General features: G+C 38.0%; 2 protein-coding genes across 2 annotated transcripts; both read right to left on the bottom strand.

Annotated features, from left to right (window-relative positions):
- Window positions 1-224: 224 nt before the first annotated feature.
- Window positions 225-9,125, bottom strand: HOGA1 (4-hydroxy-2-oxoglutarate aldolase 1). Its single transcript, XM_015824523.1, has 7 exons — window positions 8,844-9,125; window positions 5,963-6,091; window positions 5,688-5,815; window positions 4,218-4,352; window positions 3,550-3,646; window positions 2,369-2,502; window positions 225-1,419 (listed from the first exon to the last, which is right to left on the bottom strand). The coding sequence occupies exons 1-7, from the start codon at window positions 9,079-9,081 to the stop codon at window positions 1,270-1,272; spliced, it is 1,011 nt and encodes a 336-aa protein (XP_015680009.1). The 5' UTR covers window positions 9,082-9,125; the 3' UTR covers window positions 225-1,269.
- A 3,178-nt stretch (window positions 9,126-12,303) lies between these two features.
- ANKRD2 (ankyrin repeat domain 2) lies at window positions 12,304-21,114 on the bottom strand. The gene is made up of 10 exons (XM_029285793.1): window positions 20,813-21,114; window positions 20,502-20,510; window positions 20,067-20,174; window positions 17,570-17,707; window positions 17,015-17,122; window positions 15,709-15,807; window positions 15,344-15,442; window positions 13,889-13,987; window positions 12,721-12,819; window positions 12,304-12,494 (listed from the first exon to the last, which is right to left on the bottom strand). The coding sequence occupies exons 1-10, from the start codon at window positions 20,888-20,890 to the stop codon at window positions 12,396-12,398; spliced, it is 936 nt and encodes a 311-aa protein (XP_029141626.1). The 5' UTR covers window positions 20,891-21,114; the 3' UTR covers window positions 12,304-12,395.
- Between the last annotated feature and the right edge of the window lie 247 nt (window positions 21,115-21,361).

Below are 21,361 nucleotides of genomic sequence, written 5' to 3'. Positions count from 1 at the left end.
TCCTTTACTTTTTCATATCTATGTTAAGAAAATGTTGACACAGTTAGCTTCCATTAACTGGTACAACTAAACTTAAGTACCTGTTATGAGGCAATGCATTTTCTTCTTTACAACTTCAATTTCCCCCCAACTTTTTCCACTTAAAGAAGGGATTTTCCATAACACTTTTTGTTCCATGCATGCTATTGGAATTGTATAAAATACTTCAAGAAACAGCTTGATTAAATTCTGGTGCTCTATTCTCACTGACCTCAGCCATATAGTTATTGGGTTTGGGGCTATGACTATACAGACACAATTATCAACTTCTAGTAATTTTGGATCTGGGTATAGAGCAAGAAGTTGTACCCTCAATTAGCCTTAATGTGTTTATGTTTTAGCTAAAAATATAGTCATCAGCAATGCTATTGAATGGTTCTCCATTTCTCTTTCCAAATATAATGCACCATTATTAGACAGGAAACAGGTACAATAACAGAAGCATAATTATCTTGAAGAATGTATTTTTATGCCATACCATAAAACTTCTGTACTTGAGGATGACTCAGACCTATGTAGCAGTGTTTTATAAAACGTTTTTTAAAAAAATGCTTAAAATTTTGCTGATCTAACTTTAGTGAATACCATAAATATATAGATACAGTAATAGGTTAGAGGTAGATTGTAATGGAGAAAATCTATGTAGTTATTAAAAGTCAAAAATGACTTGATGGCACATAATTATTTACTAACTGCACATTCTTATACCACCTCAGGAATGTTCAATTTTTCAGTGGATTATACAACTATGCAACAAACTCAATTTATTGTACAAGAGGTAGTGGTGCCTAGTAAGTCACAAAAATGAATGAAATGTCATCTTTTACATAGGACATTATGATTTCACATATCTGATTTCTGAACCCAGAGAATTAGCATTTCAACATTCTACGATTCCAGAACTAATCATGGTATAGGAAAATGCTGAAGAATAGAATATAGATAAGACTATATTCTAGATATGCAGAATTGAGAAATTTTAAGTGACAAAGGAATGTTGGGCTTCTAGTCAACCATGAGATGCAGATGCAGCCTTTTGTCATTTAAAGCTCCATTCTGAAGATTTTATTCCACTGTTTTGTTGCTATAGCGATGCTCCAATAAGTACACTATGAGTTGAATGAGCTGCATCAAAGTAAATTGCAAGACATGTGAGCATTTCCCAATTAGATAGTAATTGGCTAAAGCAAGATTCCAGGCATTCCAGGCAAGATTCCAGGCATTTGTCCTTCAGAGCCAGCCATTGGAGGTGAAATCACGGCGTAATTCCATTAATTGTGTCTCAGTTAATGGGAGCAAGGGGGCACGGCAAAAGCCTCCTTTATAGCCGAACCACTCCATTGCCTGCTTGAGACCTGGAACCCCAAATTTCCGGGTGACCTGTTAGAACACAAACAATATAAAATTCTAAAAGCTACTATCTGACTAATATTGCAGAATAACTGTTTACAAATTTCTTTTCATGCAAGCACCACAGAAAATGGCACAGACTGAAGACTTGTACTATCTGAAGATTGGTAATGATAGACAATTGTTTCTCTGCAATTTTTCATAAACCTAGGTAAGGAAGTCATGTCTGCATCATTTCAGCATTTTGAGTCAATGTAGACTCCTTGAAACAATGTAGATTATTATTTTCTTAGAGCAAATGATTATTTTTTACTTAGGTAACGTAAGATCTGGAGTTAGTACAAATCCACTATTGATTCAGGCCAATTGTTTAAGTTTACATTTAAATGTCTTTTAACAAGAGACATCACAAATTTATTCTGGTACCTTAGACACAGAAAGCACATTTCTAGCATTGAACTATGGAAAACAGAAGGATTAGGAAAATTAGTAAAGGAATTAAAAGTCCTGGCTATCTTTTTTTAAAAAAATGTGCCAAAATGAATCTGAAAGTAGTATTTCAAAATTCATAATTTAAAAGTTTTTTAGGGGAGGAACACATTTTGGAAACACACCATGTAAATGAAACACAGGCTTTTTAAATATTGTGATCTTTTCCTCTAAATTTTTTTTAAAAAACAAAATAGAAATTTTAAATGTGATAAGTTCAAACTACTGGAATGAAAGCAGGAGGTCGGTAGACAATGATTTAGCAGAACTGCTTTATCATTGAATTTGACAATATGGGGCGCACAGCATCCAATTCAAAGAAGATTATTTTGTCAAATGGATAGAATTGGACTTCAGACTTCATTCCAGCTATGGGAATGCCACAAAAATATTCAATTTTTTATTATTCTAAGCTTTTTTCCCATAACTTTCCAACAAGGCTAGCTCCACTTTAGAATCTCTAAGTTCCCCCAGATTTAAGGGTTCTTACTGCAATATTTGGCTCAATCAATCGGTGCTGCAGTTCACGGGCTTTACCCCAATTTCCTGCGCGGCAAAGATCATCAAGCTGACAGACGGGGCTGCCTAGTACGTTGGCAAGGGCACAGACTCCTCCTGTAGCACCTAGAGTAAAGCTCAGAGTCAATAGAAAATGTCTAGCTTATAAACTATTCACCTTCCCATATATACTTCCTCCACCCCAACTGCCTTTCTTGCATTATTCTAGAGCAGGGCTTTTCAACCTTTTCACCCATTGTACCATTTTTAGGATATGGCAATATCCGAGTACCACCAGTCGCCTAGCAAGGTGTCAAAAACTTGATGACCCCCCCCCAAAAAAGGAAAAAAGTGATAAAGTACAGGTAGTCCTCGACTTAGTGACTGTTCGAAGTTACAATGGCACTGAGAAAAGTGCCCCCCAAGCCACAGCCAAGCAAGACACCTGTCTGTCCACCCGGCGGTGCTCTTCCTCCTGTCCGAGGTTTTCATTGTTGTGAGCATTTCTGTTGAGGATTGGCAGCAGGGGTGGGGTGGAGGGTGTTTGGTTTTTATTCCCCCCGTCTGCTAGATGGTTGCAGCAGGTTTTGGTCACTTCACATGACCCTGGGACACAGTGACCGTCATAAATATGAATCAGTTGTCAAGCATCTAAATGTAAATCACAAGACCCTGGAAATGCTGCAACATTCCAGCTGATCGGCGCTTCTTCTGGGCTCAGCAGAAGCACCAGGATCAGCTCTGAGCTCCAGCTGGAACCTGGCGCTGATCCTGGCACTTCCACTGAGCCCTGACAGCCCCGAAGGAGCGCCGATCAACTGGAAAGCGGCACTGATCCTGGCCCTTCCGCTGAGCCCTGACAGCCCTGCAGCTCCAGCCATCTCTCGCTCAGGCTTGTGCGGTGCTGCTAACAGTTCAGCTCACTCCCCTCCCCCGCTACTTTTCTAGGATGGTCGCGTACCACCTGCCAGGTGCCAATATACCACAGGTGGTACCCGTGCCACTGGTTGAAAAGCCCTGTTCTAGAGCATACTAACTTAATAACGGCTTCTTAGCAATCATGTACATTATAATACAACTACCGGTATTAAGTGTTTTTTAAAATATTAGAATATCTGCTTTCCTATTCTGTATTGCTTCGCCATATCTTGAAATATTTATCCTACAACCTACCTACAATATAGCTGGCTAGAAAAAAACCAGCTGATCCTGCCAGTACCTGGAAGTCTTCATTCTGCGTCTTGTGGACAAGCAGCCCCAGGCGGGTAATCTGATAAAAGATAGGTTGGCTTGGTAGCAGAAGATAGCACTAAGCACCAGTCACAACTGAAATGCCAAAAGGTGCCATTAGCAAAAACACAGAGCGCTCATGGTGATACTGCACACACGCCAAGGAAGTCATAAATACAGGGCACCTTAACGAGCATCTTAATATTGTCTGTTCATGCCACTTGTTTTTCCTAAAGCAGCCTTTTCCAATGTGGATCTCTCTAGTTGTTTTGTCCTAAAAGCCCCAGCAGTTCCAGTCTGCATATCCAAAATGGTAATGGGAATTAAGAGTGAAAACATCAGAAGGCCAGTCTAAGGTTTGTTATCTTTTTAAAGTTTTGTATTTTTCTACTTTATTCTATAAAGGTCTAGATATTTAAAGGACCACACAGTCTCCAGCTTCATGCATCTAGACAGGTCTGTTGAAAAAATTTAGATTGCAGAAGTTCATTAGCAAAATTTCCCCTAACCTGATGCCCAACACATAGATTCTTATACCACCAAGAAGGAATAAGAATCCCCTTGAGGGAAATCAACATTAGTGCAGCACCTGGTTGACATATTTCACTCACATTGCCATCACTGTCCTTGATCCCCACTATGTTAGGATGTTGCGCGAGGCTGAGCACTGCCTCATTGGGCAGTTCCAAGCCTGTGTTGGCTGGAACACTGTACAGTATCACAGGGATTGGAGATGCATCAGCCACCTGGGGGCATAAAGTAGTAAAGTACGTGGGCACACAGGGAAACAATCTACCAGTGAGCAACAAACTGCCCTTACAATATCATTCTCCAGCAAGTCCCCTCACCCAAGTCCAGGCAATACAAGGCAATCTCAAATTATTGTAGAACCAGGATGGTGGATGTGTGCCATATTCTCTCTTTTCAAACAGAAGGCCAGACTTAGTTTTTGGCTAGTATGCTAAGGGCTGTACTTTAAACAGTTGGCAGGGCCAAGATAAAAGCTACATTGAATTTAATTGACTAAATATAATTAATTAACTCTAATAGTATTTTTCTCAGCTGTCAAAATAAACACTATACTTTGGTGCCAACTTCTGGAGGATGTCTGAGGCTTTCAGAGGAATATACATAGTTGGGGTCCCAATTTATGTACCTCTGTTGCACAGATATTGTAATTGCATCTGCCTTGAATTTTACTCAGTTTGTTATTGCACTTCAGTATTTAGACTGAATCTGGACAACTGAACTGTTCCATGCATTTCCTGTTCAGTAGAATATAGATCATTGGAATATAATATTTTGCTGAATTGTGATATGTCCATTCTTTCACTACAGCAAATTTCAGAATTGTAGTCCTTCTATGGCAATTACCATGACTTCAAGAATGGCTTGTGATCTACCAATTGTTTTAACTCAGCCTATTCTAAGCTGGCATCTTTCAAATACGTTGGAATTACAATTTCCAATATTCCCAGTATTCCCAACGCAGCCAAATCTTATATGGAGCAATTCCAAAATCTTATATGGAGCAATTCCAAATGTGGAGGACCCAGATATAGAAAAGCCTTTTCAACTGCTTGTGAAATTCTCAGAGTCTTGAGAATGAACACTGAGAAGTTAGTCTCAACTCTATAATGAAAAAGAATGAAAGATGCAAATTCCCATTATTCACTTTCAGCTTGCTGTTCAACTCTCAGTCTTCAAGCAAAAGAATAGGAGACAAAGTACTACAATCTCCAATCAGCCACTAAATAATGTAAGAAATTTCATCTGAATCAAGATTTTTTTTAAAAAAATAGTTGAATTTCTATTTTGTTGGAATTCTAACAATACCTTCAAGTTCAAACAACATGTAACAGATAAGGAATACATAACAGCTCCATCACCGTTCGTAACCTCATCTTATCATGCCTTCAAAACTTTCTTTAGTACCAATCATCTGATCTGGTTTATACATAATACTAAGCCATAATGTCAGCTTTACTTTTTTGGCTCAAGGTGTAATGTGATACCTTTGAGACCACTTCAGTCATCTCTAGTAAATATAAATCAGAGAATATCCTGACCCACTTCTTTACCTGTGTGTAATGATGGATCAAGGCAGCACTGGTCATGCTTCCACGGAAGTAGCAAGGAGTTACCACAAGAGCAGCATCAGCACCCTTGTCAGCCATTTGTTTTGTTTTCTCAATGGTGCAGTGGGTTGCTAAGGAAAGAAATATAAGTGAATTAAAGGGCAGCTCTTGGGATATTAGGAGCTTTTTGAGGGTCAAATAAGGCACCAAACATAGAATCCTTATATAAGGTATGGTCAGCTAAGAGGCCAACTCCTCTAGTCTTTTTTATTGCTCACATTCACATCCTGACCCAACCAGCAGGAGCTTTTCCTTAGGCACAGCTTGGTGCACCCGCATCACTACTTCCAGGCATTCCTCCTGTGTCAAGTAGGGGGCTTCCCCATTGGAGCCATGTACTACAAAACCTAAAGAAATAAGAAAATAAAACACTGAGTAGATATTTAAGTTTCCACCAAGCTATATATCTTACCGATACTATGGTTTTAAGTATGCATACAGGCAGTCCTCGACCTACAACCATTCATTTAGTGACCATTCAAAGTTACAACGTCACTGAAAAAAGTGATTTATGACGATTTTTCACACTTACAAACGTTGCAGCATCTCCACAGTTTTGTGATCAAAATTTGGATGCTCGGCAACTGGCATGTATTTATGACAGTTCCAGGGTCATGTGATCCTCTTTTGCGACCTTCTGACAAGCAAAGTCAATGGGGAAGCCAGATTCACTTAACAACTGCATTACTATCTTAACAACTGCAATGATTCACTTAACAGCTGTGGCAAGAAAGGTCGTAGTGTAGGCGACCCCTACACTCCCTTAACCATCTTGCTTAACAGCAGAAATTTTGGGCTCAATTGTGGTTCTAAATCGAGGATTACCTATGTTTTTAAACTAAAATTCTCCAAAGCAACATACCGTCATCAATGAATTAAATAATTAACGTTATAGAACAATAAGGTAAACAAACAATAGAAAAAGCAGCAGGCATTAAGAAACTGGTAGTCTATGCACAACAGTAAACAAGCCACATTAGTCAAGGTCTGGTGAATATGTCTTAATCTTGCATCCAAAAGATGGAAGTGATATACAAATCTGTTTTTGAGAATGAATTCCAAAATAAGGGCACTACCATTTAAATGTCTAGTTCTCGGTTACAAATACTGAAGTTTAAAATACTATATTGAAGTGGAAGAAAGCTCTTTTATACTCTGGTCCTCCGTTACTTACTGTATAAAAGTCACAACTCACATTTTCATTTATGTTTGAAATACATAGTAGCATATTTAAAACAAGAGAGATACATGTTCCAGATGAACATTGAAGTAAGAGGCAAGGAACTAGTGGTTCTCTATATACTGTTGAACTCCAACTATTATTAATTCCAGCCTTATGGATAATGTGTCAGATTGATGGCAATCGTCACCTAATAATAATATTTAGAGGAATACATCTCCTGCAGCCTAACTGCCATGTTTTGACTCAGCTTATGTTTTTCAGTAGATTCAGTAGATTCAGCATATAGTATTGCAAAAGCCTAGTCTAACTTTTACCAACAGTTGAACTGAGGAGATTCAGGTTAAAATCCCAACTGGAACATTATTCAGTAGGGGACTTTGCAATATTATTTCAGTCCAAGTTACCTCACAACTTATTATGGGGATAAAAGTAAAGATTTCTATTTACAACCTCCAGCTTCTCTCAAAAGAAAGATTAAAAAATAAATGCAATACACAAATAAATAAGATGCAATAATACGTTGAATTTCTACTTGACAGTATAGTGAGACATATGATCACTTCCATGAAAACACAACAGCTTTATCCTAAGAGCAGATGAACTAAGAGCTTTAGGAAAGAATACACTCCTTGGGAATTCAAGAAGTATACAAGCTGTTATTGATTTAATATGGTTATCTGCTAGTTAATGTTAGTAGAACATTACTCAGAGATAGGAAAAATCTGCTATCCAGTGCATGTTCCTCCATGTTCCATTTACTAGGTCCAAAGTCTGGGTGGGCAACTATGCATGTCCTTGAATACAAAATAATTTGGCTGTGCTTCTCTTTCCTATCCTTTTGAAAGCACTAATAAAGTAAGAAGGGTCAATTTCTTTTTTCCTAATCTTTCTTAAACTAACAAAACTGGAAAAAGTGGGGCAAAAGGAGAAGGAGATGGCAGAGGATGAGATGCTTAGTTAATGTCATCAATGAAATGAACATGACTTTGGACAAACTCTGGGAGACGGTAGAAGACAGTTGAACCCTAGTGTTTTATTGTTCACGGTGTTGAGAAGAGTTGCACACAATTTAGCAACTGAACAACAACAACAAAATTCTGGATAATATTCAGCCGTTAACAGGTGTATGCCTTCCTGCTACAATTTACTGATTGCACTTTCTCCACAGTGAAACATGTTGGTTTCTTGCCCGAAACTGAGTAATTTCCATGCCAGGAATGTGCTTTTAACAGAAGTCTGTCCAGATGGCCTGAGTTCAGCATTTATGAACAAGTTAATATATCACACTTTATTTAACTAGAATTTACTAATAAACCACCACTAGTTGGATTCATAACCACAATGTTTCAGTTCACAAAACAAGTTATATACAGTGACACAGAGGCTTAATATGATAGTAAACTCAGTTCATAGACACACAGCTGTGAAAACAGAAGAGTAACTTGTAGGGTTGCCAGGTGTCCACTATTTGAGTGGACAGTCCACTTTTTCACATTTATGTTCACTATTTTTTTCACAAAATAGTGGACATTTTTTTTTATCCAAAAGCTTTATGATGAAATGGTACGTAATCTAAAGCTGTACAGTCTACTTTTTTACTACTTAAACACCCCCCACCCGCTTGTCCGCTATTTTTTGGAAGCAGACCTGGCAACCCTAAGAGTAAGGTGGTTGGTTGATTTTAGACAGCAAAAGGAAGCATATTGGAAACTCTTTAAAATATATATATATCCCCCCCTTTCCACAGGGATCATGGGCCACAGCCACAAGCTAGTTAACAAATTCAACAGAACTTGGCCATGGATGCAGCAAGTAAGGCAGAGTGGCATCCATTCCTCTCGCCTCCCTTCCCTGACAGATGTCGTACCCAAAAAGGACCCCACGTGTCCCTCTCCCCTCCAGGGTGCCAACCCTACCTCGGAAGGGGATTTCGGCGTAGAGGCGCAGATTCTCCTGCAACCGGGCGTAATCTACACGGCCTTGAGACGTGAAAGGGGTGACGAGGGGCGGATAGATACCCCGCAGATCTAGGCGGCGAGCAGGTGCCGCTGCGGCCAAGAACCTTCGGAGAACACCTCCCGCCGCGGGGATCGCGCAAGGGGTCCGCGGCCAAAAGGGGCACAGAAAGCGCGGGGCTAGGGTCGCCCTGGCCATCCCGCTGTTGCCCGACGCGAATGCTGTGCCGTCCCGGACCACCGGATCCCTTGAAGAAGGCGGGGGGAAAAGTCCTCCGGGACCGCCCGAGGGGCGGGAAGTCAGATCTCACATTTCAGCTCGGACACGGCTGGCTGACCTCCTTTAGGAGAACTGAAATGAGAAAGCAGGTGCCGGTTCATCTCTTCCCTCCCTTCGGTTCCTTTTCATCTTTCAGGCTGGGCCTGATCCCATACGGAAGTAGGCCAAACTCCCTCTGAGTCTAGGGCAGGGGTAGGCAACCTCGGCTCTTTTATGACTCATGGACTTCAACTCCCAGAATTCCTGAGTCAGCTATGCTGACTCAGGAATTCTGGGAATTGAAGTCCATGAGTCATAAAAGAGCCGAGGTTGCCTACCCCTGGTCTAGGGTTTCCTTATCTATGAGTTTATAAACCGCTTCACTCAATGCTATTCGAAGCAGTATACAAATGGAAGTATTTGAGGACTGAGTTTGATAAAATCCATGAAAAAGGCGGTTGTGGGGAAGAGGAAGAAGAGGGGAAAGCCAGAGGTTAGGGTGAAAAAACAAAAAAGTGCCTTTCAGGATAGGCCATACCAGCAGTATAAACGACAATCACAGGCCAAAAAGAGAGAGCAAAATGGCAATTGCGCTCTATGTCATAATATGGTTTATTTGATTTTGCCCCCACAAATACATGCTTAGCTAAAAACGTGGCTTATTCAAAAATCCACAGTTAAGCAAAGAGGTTGCTGAGAGAATGGGTTTATTTGCTTTGACATAAATTAGGCTTTTATAGCCTTTTGTCACAACAAAGCAGAAACATCCCTTGAGCTTGTTTATGGGATTTATAGCTGTTCCAGTCTGAGACTACTACGAGCAACCTATAAATTCCATTAATAAACAGCACTGGCATCTGTTGGCTGTTTCAGATCCATTCAGTTATTCAAATCCTCGTCCTTCCCCCCAGGTAAGCAGTGACAAACCCTAACAGATTTTATAAACTTTGAGGTTACTCTTGGGAATTATAGGCTTTTCCCCATTTTCACCTAATCATGACACAAACATGCCCTGGCAACATCTTTGGGGGGCATTTCATGATATGTCTTCAGCATGCCCCTAGCCCTTCAAAGAGACCTGCTTAAGTGTATCTTAGCTGTACCAATGTTTCAGAAGTACTTTCCCTCCTTACCATGATACCATTTAGGTTTAGGCAATGCAATTATCCATAGAAAAATTCCATCAGAGTTGTGCTGACTAGAGAGTGGCAACATGGCAGAGTTTGCATTTTCTTTATTCAGTTTAATGTGCCTTGTTCACATGCTTCTTTTACTTCTCTGCTGAAGGGTGTTAGTGCTTTTAATGGGCACAAAATAATAACTCTTGTTATTTTGCCAACATATCTGATCTCCATTTGTTAAACCAATTTAGCCTTGGCTGCCCTGTTCACCCGGAATGCATCTTATGCAATATTGGAAATGACGTTTCTGCCAAAGAAACAAAGGTTGTCCTATGTCCTCAAGTGAATTGTTCTTAAGTGAATATGCAACTTGGAAAGTAAGGCCAGCAGACAAGGTCATGGCAGCCACCCAACTGATGCTTAGGTTCACACTCTAGAATGTGATAGGTTCTCCAGGTTGTCAGACTTTGCAGTTCTCTGAAATGTATGCTTTGGACATGAATTAATCAAATTAATATTTAGTGCGTGCATTGCTGTGATTGGTAGATAGTTTTAACAGATGGCTAGATCAAAGTTACATTTTTCTTTTGTACTGTTTTAAACTTAGAAGATAAACAAAAAGACAACACATGTTTGTGTCTTTTCAACTTTAGTTTTGTGTCTAAATTGACTATAGAGTGGAGTATTGTGTTTTTACATGATTTGTAGCCTTGTTGTAATCAGCACTGATACTATTTTTGACCATAGAAATAACACAATTTGTACCGAGTTCTCATACTCAGTATATTGTGTCTGTTTGTGCAACTTTGCAACTGTTACCCTCATAACATATTGCATTTTCTTCTTACACTCCTTGCATTTTTAAAATTGATATGTAAATACCAGTAGCAAAAGCAATAGCACTTAGGCTTATATACCTCTTCACAGTGCTTTACAGCCCTCTCTAAGCAGTTTATAGAGTCAGATTGTTACCCCCAACAGTCTGGGTCCTCATTCTATCGACCTCGGAAGGAAGGCTGAGTCAACCTTGAACCGGTGAAAATAGAACTGTCAAACTGCTGGCAGCTGGCAGGCAGTAGTACTGCACTCTAACCACTGCGCCACCACGGCTCTTGTAAAGGAGGGATTGTTCACTTTTCTTGTTAATCTTTCTTTTAATGCAAGAATCATGCAACTACCTATTCTATGTTATTATGAGTTTGTATGTAATGGTGATCTTTTGTCATTATTTTTACTTGCTTTTCTATGTTTCTACTCTTACATTTTTTTAATTGGTGATGATGTTCCACTACCCCCTTAAACAATTTTGCTTTTGTAATCTCTTTGTACATGGTTTTAATTTGTTTCAATTATTTAATAGTAATTATAGGTGAGTTCTGTTGACATTTGTAATATGTTTAGTGCTTTTTTTATAAAAAAAAATTCAGTTCCCTGGTAAAAAGGTATCTATTCAAACAGTGTTAAGGCCCAGTTTAAAGTCTCCTTTACATTCTGCTTGCAAAAGCAAAAGCTGTGGAGAAAGTTTTTACATTTCCTTTATAGAATGGTTTTTCCTGTAGCCATTGAATTGCTGGTCTTTTATTTTTTTCTGGAAGCTTGAAAGCAGATTGCTCTGCACTCAGAAAGGCTGTTGCTTCTCAAGCTGTGAGTCTCTTCTGCCATTCACTACTTGGCCAGTTATAGGAAAAGATGCACATGGTTATTGCACCTGCAAGCAGTCCCAGAGCAATCACATTTGAACTGTGTCATATCCAACTAGTTTGTTATCATGCAGCTGTTGGAAACTTGTGGGAATTATTAATAGCTTAGTGCAATTTGACTCAGTGGATATCAGAATTGCAGTTGTTTATCAGACCTTTAACAACTGTGTGACAAGCAGAAATTTCACAATGCCTGTTTGAAAAAAATGGAAAATTCTCAGCTATTGAATGTAATCTCATCATGCAACTGCCAAAGATAAAGTAGCATTATGGTTGACTAAACAGAACATTAGAATAGCTGTTTTTCCACTGTTTTTCTGGCTTTGTTTTGTTTTGATTGCATCTTTATTGGGGTTTTGTGACCACATTTATTTAATCTCAAACTATTCTTGCTTTGAATTGTGAGTGTCTGCTTTGTTCATCCAACTACATCTCATGTTGGCATTTCTGTTGTGTTTGGCTCTTTCTTTTCCAGCACTTCCCGTGTATCTGCCTGCCATAACTGCACCAGATCTGCAGGAGTTTTGCCAGCCTGTATTGGAGAAATAGAGATAAAGACATTTGACAAACTCTAAACTGACATGATAATGTTCCATTTCTTCAAAATATGGCTATGCATTTGCTGATTTATTGAATACTACTGGACAGCATCTAAAAAAGAAACCACATTTCTTTTGCTGTTATTTTTGTTGCTACTGATTTATTTGCAAATGTAAGTTACATAACCCAGGGTATATGCACAATGGGTCAAAACTTACCAGATTTTTGGCCAACATATCTGCCCCATGCAAAATCAACATCTTAATTATCTTGTAGCGATTGAGGCGTACAGCATCATGCAGGGCACTGTCTCCCTCCTGCAGTAGAGAGATGACAATACCACACTGTGTAAATTCACATATAATGCTAATATTTTTAACCAGTTTGTTCAATAACTCTAATGACTTGTTCATAGATAATGCTAGTCAACTATAGGAAAATTCATAAATTATGTTATCAAAAACAAACAAACTGCACAATGACAGTGTTATGTGAGAATTAAATCTATATGTAAGATTGGTAGTCAACAAGAATTTGCTTATAGTACCAAAACAGGAGAAATAGCAGCCAAATAAATAGATTAAAAAAAACATGCATTAAAATTAGCCTGGATCCACTGAATATGGCTTCCTGAGTCATCTATAGCAAGAAATGGGCAAATACTAAAAAGTTAAAAATCAGGTCAGCTGAATAATGTCTGTCTGTCATAGATAAGAATGCAGGTTTGCCATTATTATAGGTAGAAAATATAAGCACTAGGAATCTGAAAGTAGAAATAGAGTAACAACCTGCCTCCAGAACAACCTGCCTCCAGAAGCGGTGAATGCTCCAACACTGGAAGTTTTTAAGAAGAGACTGGACAGCCATTTGTCCGAAATGGTATAGGGTTACCTGCCTGAGCAGGGGGTTGGACTAGATGACCTCCAAGGTCCCTTCCAATTTTACTATTATTATTATTATTATTATTATTATTATTATTATTATTATTATTATTATTATTATTTCATTTTGTACTTTGTAGGCTGAAATATCTAAGATGATATGAAACTGTTACAATAGAGAATTGCTTGGCTATCTTGAAAAGAAAAAAGAAGATTGAGAATTTGACATTAAACTTCAAAAGGAAGATGTTTAAATCATAAAACCATAGCACATCTTTCTCAAGCTTAGTTTTCATTTTGTTTCATTTGTGACTTTGAGTGCAAATATTTGCATGAACTTCATATTACATTTATGTCTCACCTGTACTACAAGGAAATCTGGGTAGTATGATTCTTACAAAAGCCTCTGCGCGTGTATAATTGTGGTCATTTACATTAAAAAGTGGATTAAGGTGCAAGTTACATGTTAAATAGACAAGCAGTCAGAAAAAAAGGTATTTCTTACACGGTCACGAGAATTGACATCCACGCCATTGTTTATCAGATGTTCCACAACATCTGCTACACCAGTGCGAGTGGCCACATGTAAAGGCGTACTGAGAAGCTGAGTTCAAACAGACAATGAAGAAATGTAAAGAACAAAAAGCAAAAGTAGAAAAGGATAAATATGATTCCTTGTTAGCTATTTTTTTCTTGAATTAAAGGTAGTTAATTAAAATGAGTCTATTTGGTGTCATAGTGAAATGTTGAGACTAAAAACAGGGAGACTCAGGTCTGACTTTTTTTTTCCAGCTATGGAAATCAGCTGGGCCAGTCATTCTCTCAACCCAACCTACTGCAATGAGGGTGGGAGAAGGCAGGCCTTATATTTAAGATGCTGGCTTAGAATCTAGGAGATTGTGAGTTCTAGGCCTCTCTTAGATATGAAAACTAGCTGAGTGACTTTGGGTCAGTTGCTCTCTCTTAGCCCAACCCAACTCAAAGGGTTACTGTCGGTGGGGGGGACAAGGAAGGAGGAGTATTAGCTATGTTCACCACTTTGAGTTATTTCTATATTTTAAAAAGGCAGTATAGAAATCTAATAGTAATGAAGTGCTCTGGGACTTTAGAATTCAAACAGACAAGCACCTGCAACGTAACACCCAGACTTAACAATTGTCAATAAGAAAGACAAAAAAATGTTCATAGTGGATGTGGCAGAACTTGCAGACAGCAGAATTAGAAGAGAAAGATCTGGAGAAAATCACAAAATACAAGGACCTGCTAATAAAAGTAGAACTTTTTGCAAAAGAAAGCAAAGCTAGTATCAATAGTAATAGGCACCTTGGGCATCTGTACACCACTTGAATTTCATTGACATTAACAAAATCTCCATCAGTCAAAAGGCACTTGGAATAGCTTACATCCTCCAAAAGTTCTTTTGATATCATCAGATAAGAATATCTGTTTATCCCAGGTCCTTGGGAAGGACTCAATAGGTAGATAAAAATGCCAAATCTAACATCTGGCTGACTGTATAGCCAACAATAATACTAGAGGTTTAAATGTAAGTACACCCCAAATAAAATACTAATAGTAGATTCAGAAAACCTTATTTTTCAGTTCTTCTAGAAAGCCTAGTTATATTCCTGAATCTTGAAAGTGGGGAGATGAAGGTTTGTATCTTCACTTGTGATTAATGTACTTGGATTCACACTCCAAAAAATAGGCATTCTAGACCGAATTAATTTAATTTCATTAATCGCAATCATGTATTTGATAAATTTCTTCCTTTGTCACATGAAATATTATAGTTGGGTTTGGGAGACAATCTACTGAATCACCTAAAGCTTTGAGAGAACTACAAGTTGTGTATTCTGCCTTAACATTAGAATCTTCCTATTTCCTTAAATCTTTTTTTCAAATTTCCCATGTGACACTGACCTCTTTCCTTGAAGCAAGTTTCCACCTCTCAACTCACCTTGTCCTTCAACTTTAGATTAGCCCCTTTTTCCTGCAAGAGCTTCACAACAGCCAGGTGTCCACCACGACAGGCCCAGTGCAAAGCTGTGCAATCCAACTGTCAACAAAAACCATGAGTTGTCAGGAAACAACTGTTCCAGTCTCCTTCCAAGGTCGTTTCCAGTATTCTTTGGGGTCCTCTTTTTGATGCCATATAATTATAACTCTCAACCCAAGAAAAACATAGATCTGCGCACAATTTTGTACTCAGAATACTCCATATATATTTCCACTGTGCTTTAGAGGAATTTGGTGGCAATAATGCATAAATAGCCCATGCAGAGAAAGGGTGGCAATCTCAGCAGACACAGAGAAGTATCTTACGCGATCTCTGAAGTCAATAGTGGCACCTCGGTCCAAAACCTTCTCTACAATTTCTGTGTACCCTTCCAGGGAGGCACGATGCAAAGCTGTCCTGTGGAACTAAGTGAGGGACAGCATTAGTCTTCTGTAAATGGCTGGATAAAAAGAGAAAAGGCCATGTCCAAAATATGATTTTCAACATTCATGGGCTCCTTGCTTTTTAAAAATCTTTGCCAATACCAGATTTCCCATAGCTGCTCATAACAAATCAATATGCATGACTCCTCCATATGCTGTTTTAAACCAAATTTCTCCCCCCCCCCATATTTTTATAGGAATGTATTGAAAAGAGCAGATGTGCTATTGAAATGATGTTTCTATTAATAAAGGAGAATATTTGTAGCTCAAGATTGAAATGAGGAGTCCTTGGTGCTCTCTGAGCTTGCTTGTTTTCTTGCAGACATTTAATTACCGAAATTAAGTAAAACCATCAGTGCTCTATTTCTATTTTACGTTTCTGTTTTCCAAACATTTTTACTCTTGAGGTGGACATGAACAAGCATACAGGTAGTCCTCAACTTATAACAGTTCATTTAGTGACCATTTGAAGTTACAATGGCTGAAAAAAGTGACTTAGGATCATTTTTCACACTTAGGGCCATTGCAGCATCCTCATGCCCAGATAATCAAAATTTAGACAGTTGGCAACTGATTCATACTTATGACAGTTGCAGTGTTCCAGAATCATATGATCACTTTTTGCAACTTTCTGACAAGCAAAGTCAATGGGGAAGCTAGATTCACTTAACAACTATGTTACTAATTTAACAACTGCAGTGATTCACTTCACAACTGTGGCAACAAAATGGGGCAACATTCCCTTAACTGTCTTGCTTAGCAACAGAAATTTGGGGTTCAATTGTGGTCATAAGTCAAGGACTACCTGTACTTGAAATCAAAGACTTTAAATCCAGAAGCAGTCTACAAGCAACTCATCTGCGCCTGTCTTTTATGGATATGTTTTGGATATAGAAAGAAAATAACAAATTTGGAGCAACTTATTCCAATTTTAACATTACTTTTATTAATGAACAAAAGCCTTTTCTCCTGTTGGATTTAAAATTTAAAAACAGATTATGTCCCAAAAAAATCCCCTCAATGAAGGGTTTACACATTGGATTTTACTTGCAGTAACAGAAGCAGCAAAGCACACCCTAAGTCAGGCATTGAACTTAACATTATCCTACTCAATCAACAAACATTTGAATATATATCTTTATGGAAAGTGAAAAATAGTCCCAAGAAAAATACACCTGCATGGTCTTACTTCATCACAGCTGTCTGGGGAGCCTCCATCTACCAGGAACTTCTCCACAACTTGTATCCGGCCCTGCACGGCGGCTTTCAAAAAATCCTCCACTGCCACAGGCCCAGTCTGTAAGCATTTTTTAAAAAAAGGATGACAATATTTTAACTTTTATATAAAAAGTTATATGAAAAGTATTTTATAGGAAAAAGTAAATATGAACCCCACCAAGATATTGTGCACTGGATTAAAAAAAACCTCACTCTCCTAGATTCTAGCCTGATGCTTTAACCACTACCCCAAACTAGCTCTTGGAAAATACTAATGGACTTTTATTTTTAAATCCTCAATAATAGTCATGTTGGGTCTGGAATTCTGGGAGTTAAAGTTCATATCTATGTAGCGCCTCAAACCCCGAGATGGGTGGCAAATAAATTTGATAATTCTCCTTCTCTCTCTCTCAACAGCCAGTTTGTAGAAGATTGTTCTCTGCCATTTTGCTCTGTTTCCCAAGATCTGCTTGATCTTTCTCCCTTTCTCTTTTTTCCCAGTTATTTTCTTTTTCTTTTTTCCTACAATTTCCTCTGGTTCAGGCTCTGGTTTCTTCTCCTCCTTTTTTGCTTTTTTCTGTAGTTTGAAGAGGTATTCGGTGCCACCAAATTCAAGGATCTCCTTTCTTAGGTCCACAGAACTCTTCCGCACCTTTTCTTGTCCCTATAGGAAGAGAAACATATACAAAAACCCTTATGATTTCCAAAAATTGTCTAGGACCTATTAGTTGTCTAATTTTCTAAGTAATATCACGGAACAATCTTTGGCCTGTCACATCAGCCTTTCCTTCCCAGTCGGGCAGGAAAGGTATGTTGCGGATCCTGTCAACCAAAGAATTCCAACTGGTAGGGTCCAGGAAGAGAGCCTTCTTGTCATTACCGCCCCCTCCCCCCCACCGTGGAACACTCCCCCAGAGATGAGGTGGGCCGCCATTCTCCTGGCCTTCAGGAAAGGCATAAAAGCATGGCTCTGCCCCCTTGCTTGGGACGCACCGAGAAGTATGGAAGTATGGGGCTGGTTAGTGCCCTGGAGCCCTCCTCTTGCTTTTTAATTAATTTTAACAATTCTTGCCTTTTTAAATTTTTATATACTGTTTTTATGCTTTTAATATTTTATTGTAGACTGCCCAGAGTCCCTTAGTGAGGGAAATGGGTGGCTCTTAAATATAACAAATAAAAATAAATAAATACATAAATAGAGCAACCTTTAATTCTTTATTCCTCTAATTTCTTAGCATCTGCATAGCAAATTGATAGTTTCTATGATATTTGTTTTAAAAATAACAATAGATTTTTTAGTTTTAAAGGATTTAACAAGTTATACTAGAGTCTAGTATATAAACTATACTATAAACTAGGGGTTTCAGAAGCTGAAAATGCTGCTGATCCAATCTTGTTAACAAGTGTGGTAACTATAAATATTGCGATTGAGTTATACCTAGTACAGGATACTTGTCTCTTAACACAGAGTATGTTAAAAATTCATCTTTGTTCATCTATCAGTTGATCCAAAGTCAATTATCACTACTTCCATTCAATTTTTCCATATCATCATCATTTTCTTAATTTTTAAAGTTGGGTTTCCCAATATAGCATGGGAAAAAGGAACAAATCTTTCTTGATTAAACATTCCATTCCATTTTTAACTAATTGTTTCCAGGTTTACTAGAGTTTTAGTATATTTAACATATAAGTTGTCCAAGTAAGAAAATTAACACTATATATTGGCTTTCAGTACTTAATATCTGACAATAGGCAAGCATGATGATATAATTCCAGATTCAGAAAACCAATTCCTCTCTTATTAATTGGTAATTGCATTTTCTGTGAAGATATTCTTGGAATCGAACAACTCCATAGTAATTTTCCAAAGAAAAAAAATATTTTCTGAAAATATTTTCCAGAAATATGAACTGGAATTCTTCTTAGAATATAAATTAATTTGGGAACAATATTCATTTTGAGAGCATTCACCTTTCCCCAAAGTGTAAGGACTTATGACTCCCATCTATCTCAAGAAACCTCTCTATAGATTGTTATTTATATGTTACTAATTATATCCTTTGGTGTAGACATACCTGGATATTTAATGAATTCAGCACAAATGTAGAATTAATATTCCTTAACTAAATGGGTAATCAAATGGAGTATTCTGCTGTTTTACTAAAGGCATCCATACGTGCATCAACTCTGGAATAGTAGCATGTAGTTTAGAAATAAACAAAATAATTTCATTTGCAAATAAAACCAATTTGTGTTCAACTGAGTTATGTACTACTCCTTGGATCTCCTTAAGTTGTCTAATAGCAAAATCCAAGGGTTCCACGCAGATATTAAAAAAGCAAGGATGAAAATGGACATCCTTGTCTAGTTCCTCTAAGTAGGGAAAAAGTAGGCAAAAACAGTTGTGGACAATTCATATATTCTACTTTATGAATTCCAAAGGAAATCCAAATCTATTTAGTACAGCAAACATGTCCTATTTATATATTTTGTCACAGGCATTTTCAACATCAAATGATAAAATTACAAATTGCATCTTTATTTTTATTCAAGCGTATTAGATCTATGACCTAATGCTGTCTATTGCTTGCCTAGTTTTTATAAACTCTGCATGATCATTCTTAACAAATGATATCACTGGCTGTAATCTATTTGCTGACACGTCCATTAAAATCTTTGTATCAACACTGATCAATATAGATTGGACAATAATTAGCATGCTGAATGTGACCTTTACGTGCTTTTTTGCCAACATAAAAATATGTATCAGTTGATAAAAACTTGTAATCAATCAAGATGATTGTATGAAGTGATCACAATTTGAATCTACATTTCTTTCCCCATTTCACATTCAGATCTACTCTGACAATTACATCACAGTGGTTTGCTCATTTCCAATGCCTCCTGGAGTGGTAGAAAGCTAGTGACTAATAAACGAGTATGTTTTAGCCAATGAAATATGTTCTGGGTGTGGGTTTTGTTGGTAGAATAGTGAAATAGGATCTAAACTTCCCACTCACCTTAAGACTTGCAATATCCTTGTTAAGAGGTCCCTGTTTTTTCTCCTTCTCCAGATGTGGGATATTCAACCGGACCACTTCGGGTGGCATTACAGAGGAGTGTTTTTTCTGGGTTAAAAAAAATGGAGAAAGTGTTCAAGTCCGAGGCATCCGCTCTCTGCTTTTTATTTTCTTATTCTAATTTATGATGCATTCTGCTTTTGAGAGCTTTATTAGATTTATCCAAATTCTTTTTCTTCTAAGTAATTTTATTAATGTTTTCAAAGCCCAAAAGTAATATCAATTAAGAAAAATATAAAAAGCAAACAATAATCTCTTGCTGCTCCCAGGATACCCCGATAGTTATCTCGAAACCTAATTTTCACCACCAAGATATTCAGATGGAGTAAGAAAATGAGGCTTTCTCTCTTAATACCTAGAGTTTTCTTGGGAGACCTTGGTATGCTACAGTCTGATAAAGCAACAATATATTTCATGCTTGCCATAAAAGTTAAAATAGTGGTCCCCCTCTTCAGTTTCTTTTAACCATAACATTAAAACTCGAGGCCAAAAGACGGTTTCCCCTTAAAACCTGAACCAATTCACAAAATTCTCTGATAAAGCTTTGGCTGCCAATAATATTTTGCCTGACTTGTGCCAACAACTTCCATACATAGGATTCAGTAACCTTCCAGGTCCTATCTTCTACATCTACATTTACTGCCTGGGTCCCAAATAACCAGCCTTATTTGGCTTTAGATACTCACTTGCTGCTGTTCTTCTTCCAGTTTCAGCTTCTCTTCAATCAGCTCCGTTGCCCTTTTTATCTTGTGGTCCATATCCATCTTTGTTTGTCCTGGAAATGTGAATCTTCTCGCCTATTCCTCAGGTCCTGACTCAACTACCCTATCTTTTATACCGTACAGTAAGTATTCTCTGACATCTCCTCTCGCAGTCACTGATATTAAGATGTATGTCCTGCCCCCAGGTGCCTTTGTCATGAGCTCAGTCTGTCAAACTCTCTTCCTTTTCACAAATCGTATTTCTAGTGATCCTTTAATAGTCACACATATCTGGCTAATCAGGAAGTGAACACAGAATCAGGAAGTGAACTGCAGAGGGGGATGGGATTTTGGCAGAATTCCTTTAGTTAGTCCCATATAGATGGTTGGGCTTCCTTGGTTAGATTGTGGGTAGAGTTTATAGCTCTATGGCTGGACAGAATTCTCCATAACTACTTATGAATCATTATAATTCTTGGTACAATAATCTAATATATAATCATAGAAGTGATCCCCAACTTGGCATCCTCCAGA

This window comes from Protobothrops mucrosquamatus, unplaced genomic scaffold (genome assembly GCF_001527695.2).
Source record: "Protobothrops mucrosquamatus isolate PMUCROS unplaced genomic scaffold, P.Mucros_1.0 scaffold2271, whole genome shotgun sequence".
In the NCBI taxonomy this organism is placed as follows: domain Eukaryota; kingdom Metazoa; phylum Chordata; class Lepidosauria; order Squamata; family Viperidae; genus Protobothrops; species Protobothrops mucrosquamatus.
This window is presented reverse-complemented; position numbering and strand designations above follow the sequence as displayed.

Excerpts from the sequence above, each read along its gene's own strand:
- HOGA1 (XM_015824523.1), bottom strand. The coding sequence starts at position 9,081 with ATGGCCAGGGCGACCCTAGCCCCGCGCTTTCTGTGCCCCTTTTGGCCG. Across the intron at positions 6,092-8,843 it reads CGCCGAAATCCCCTTCCGAG|GTTTTGTAGTACATGGCTCC; the intron begins GTAGGGTTGGCA and ends TTATTTCTTTAG. Across the intron at positions 2,503-3,549 it reads TCTAGCCAGCTATATTGTAG|GTGCTACAGGAGGAGTCTGT; the intron begins GTAGGTTGTAGG and ends GCTTTACTCTAG.
- ANKRD2 (XM_029285793.1), bottom strand. The coding sequence starts at position 20,890 with ATGGATATGGACCACAAGATAAAAAGGGCAACGGAGCTGATTGAAGAG. Across the intron at positions 15,443-15,708 it reads CTATTGACTTCAGAGATCGC|TTGGATTGCACAGCTTTGCA; the intron begins GTAAGATACTTC and ends TTTTGTTGACAG. Across the intron at positions 13,988-15,343 it reads ATCTAAAGTTGAAGGACAAG|CTTCTCAGTACGCCTTTACA; the intron begins GTGAGTTGAGAG and ends GTTTGAACTCAG.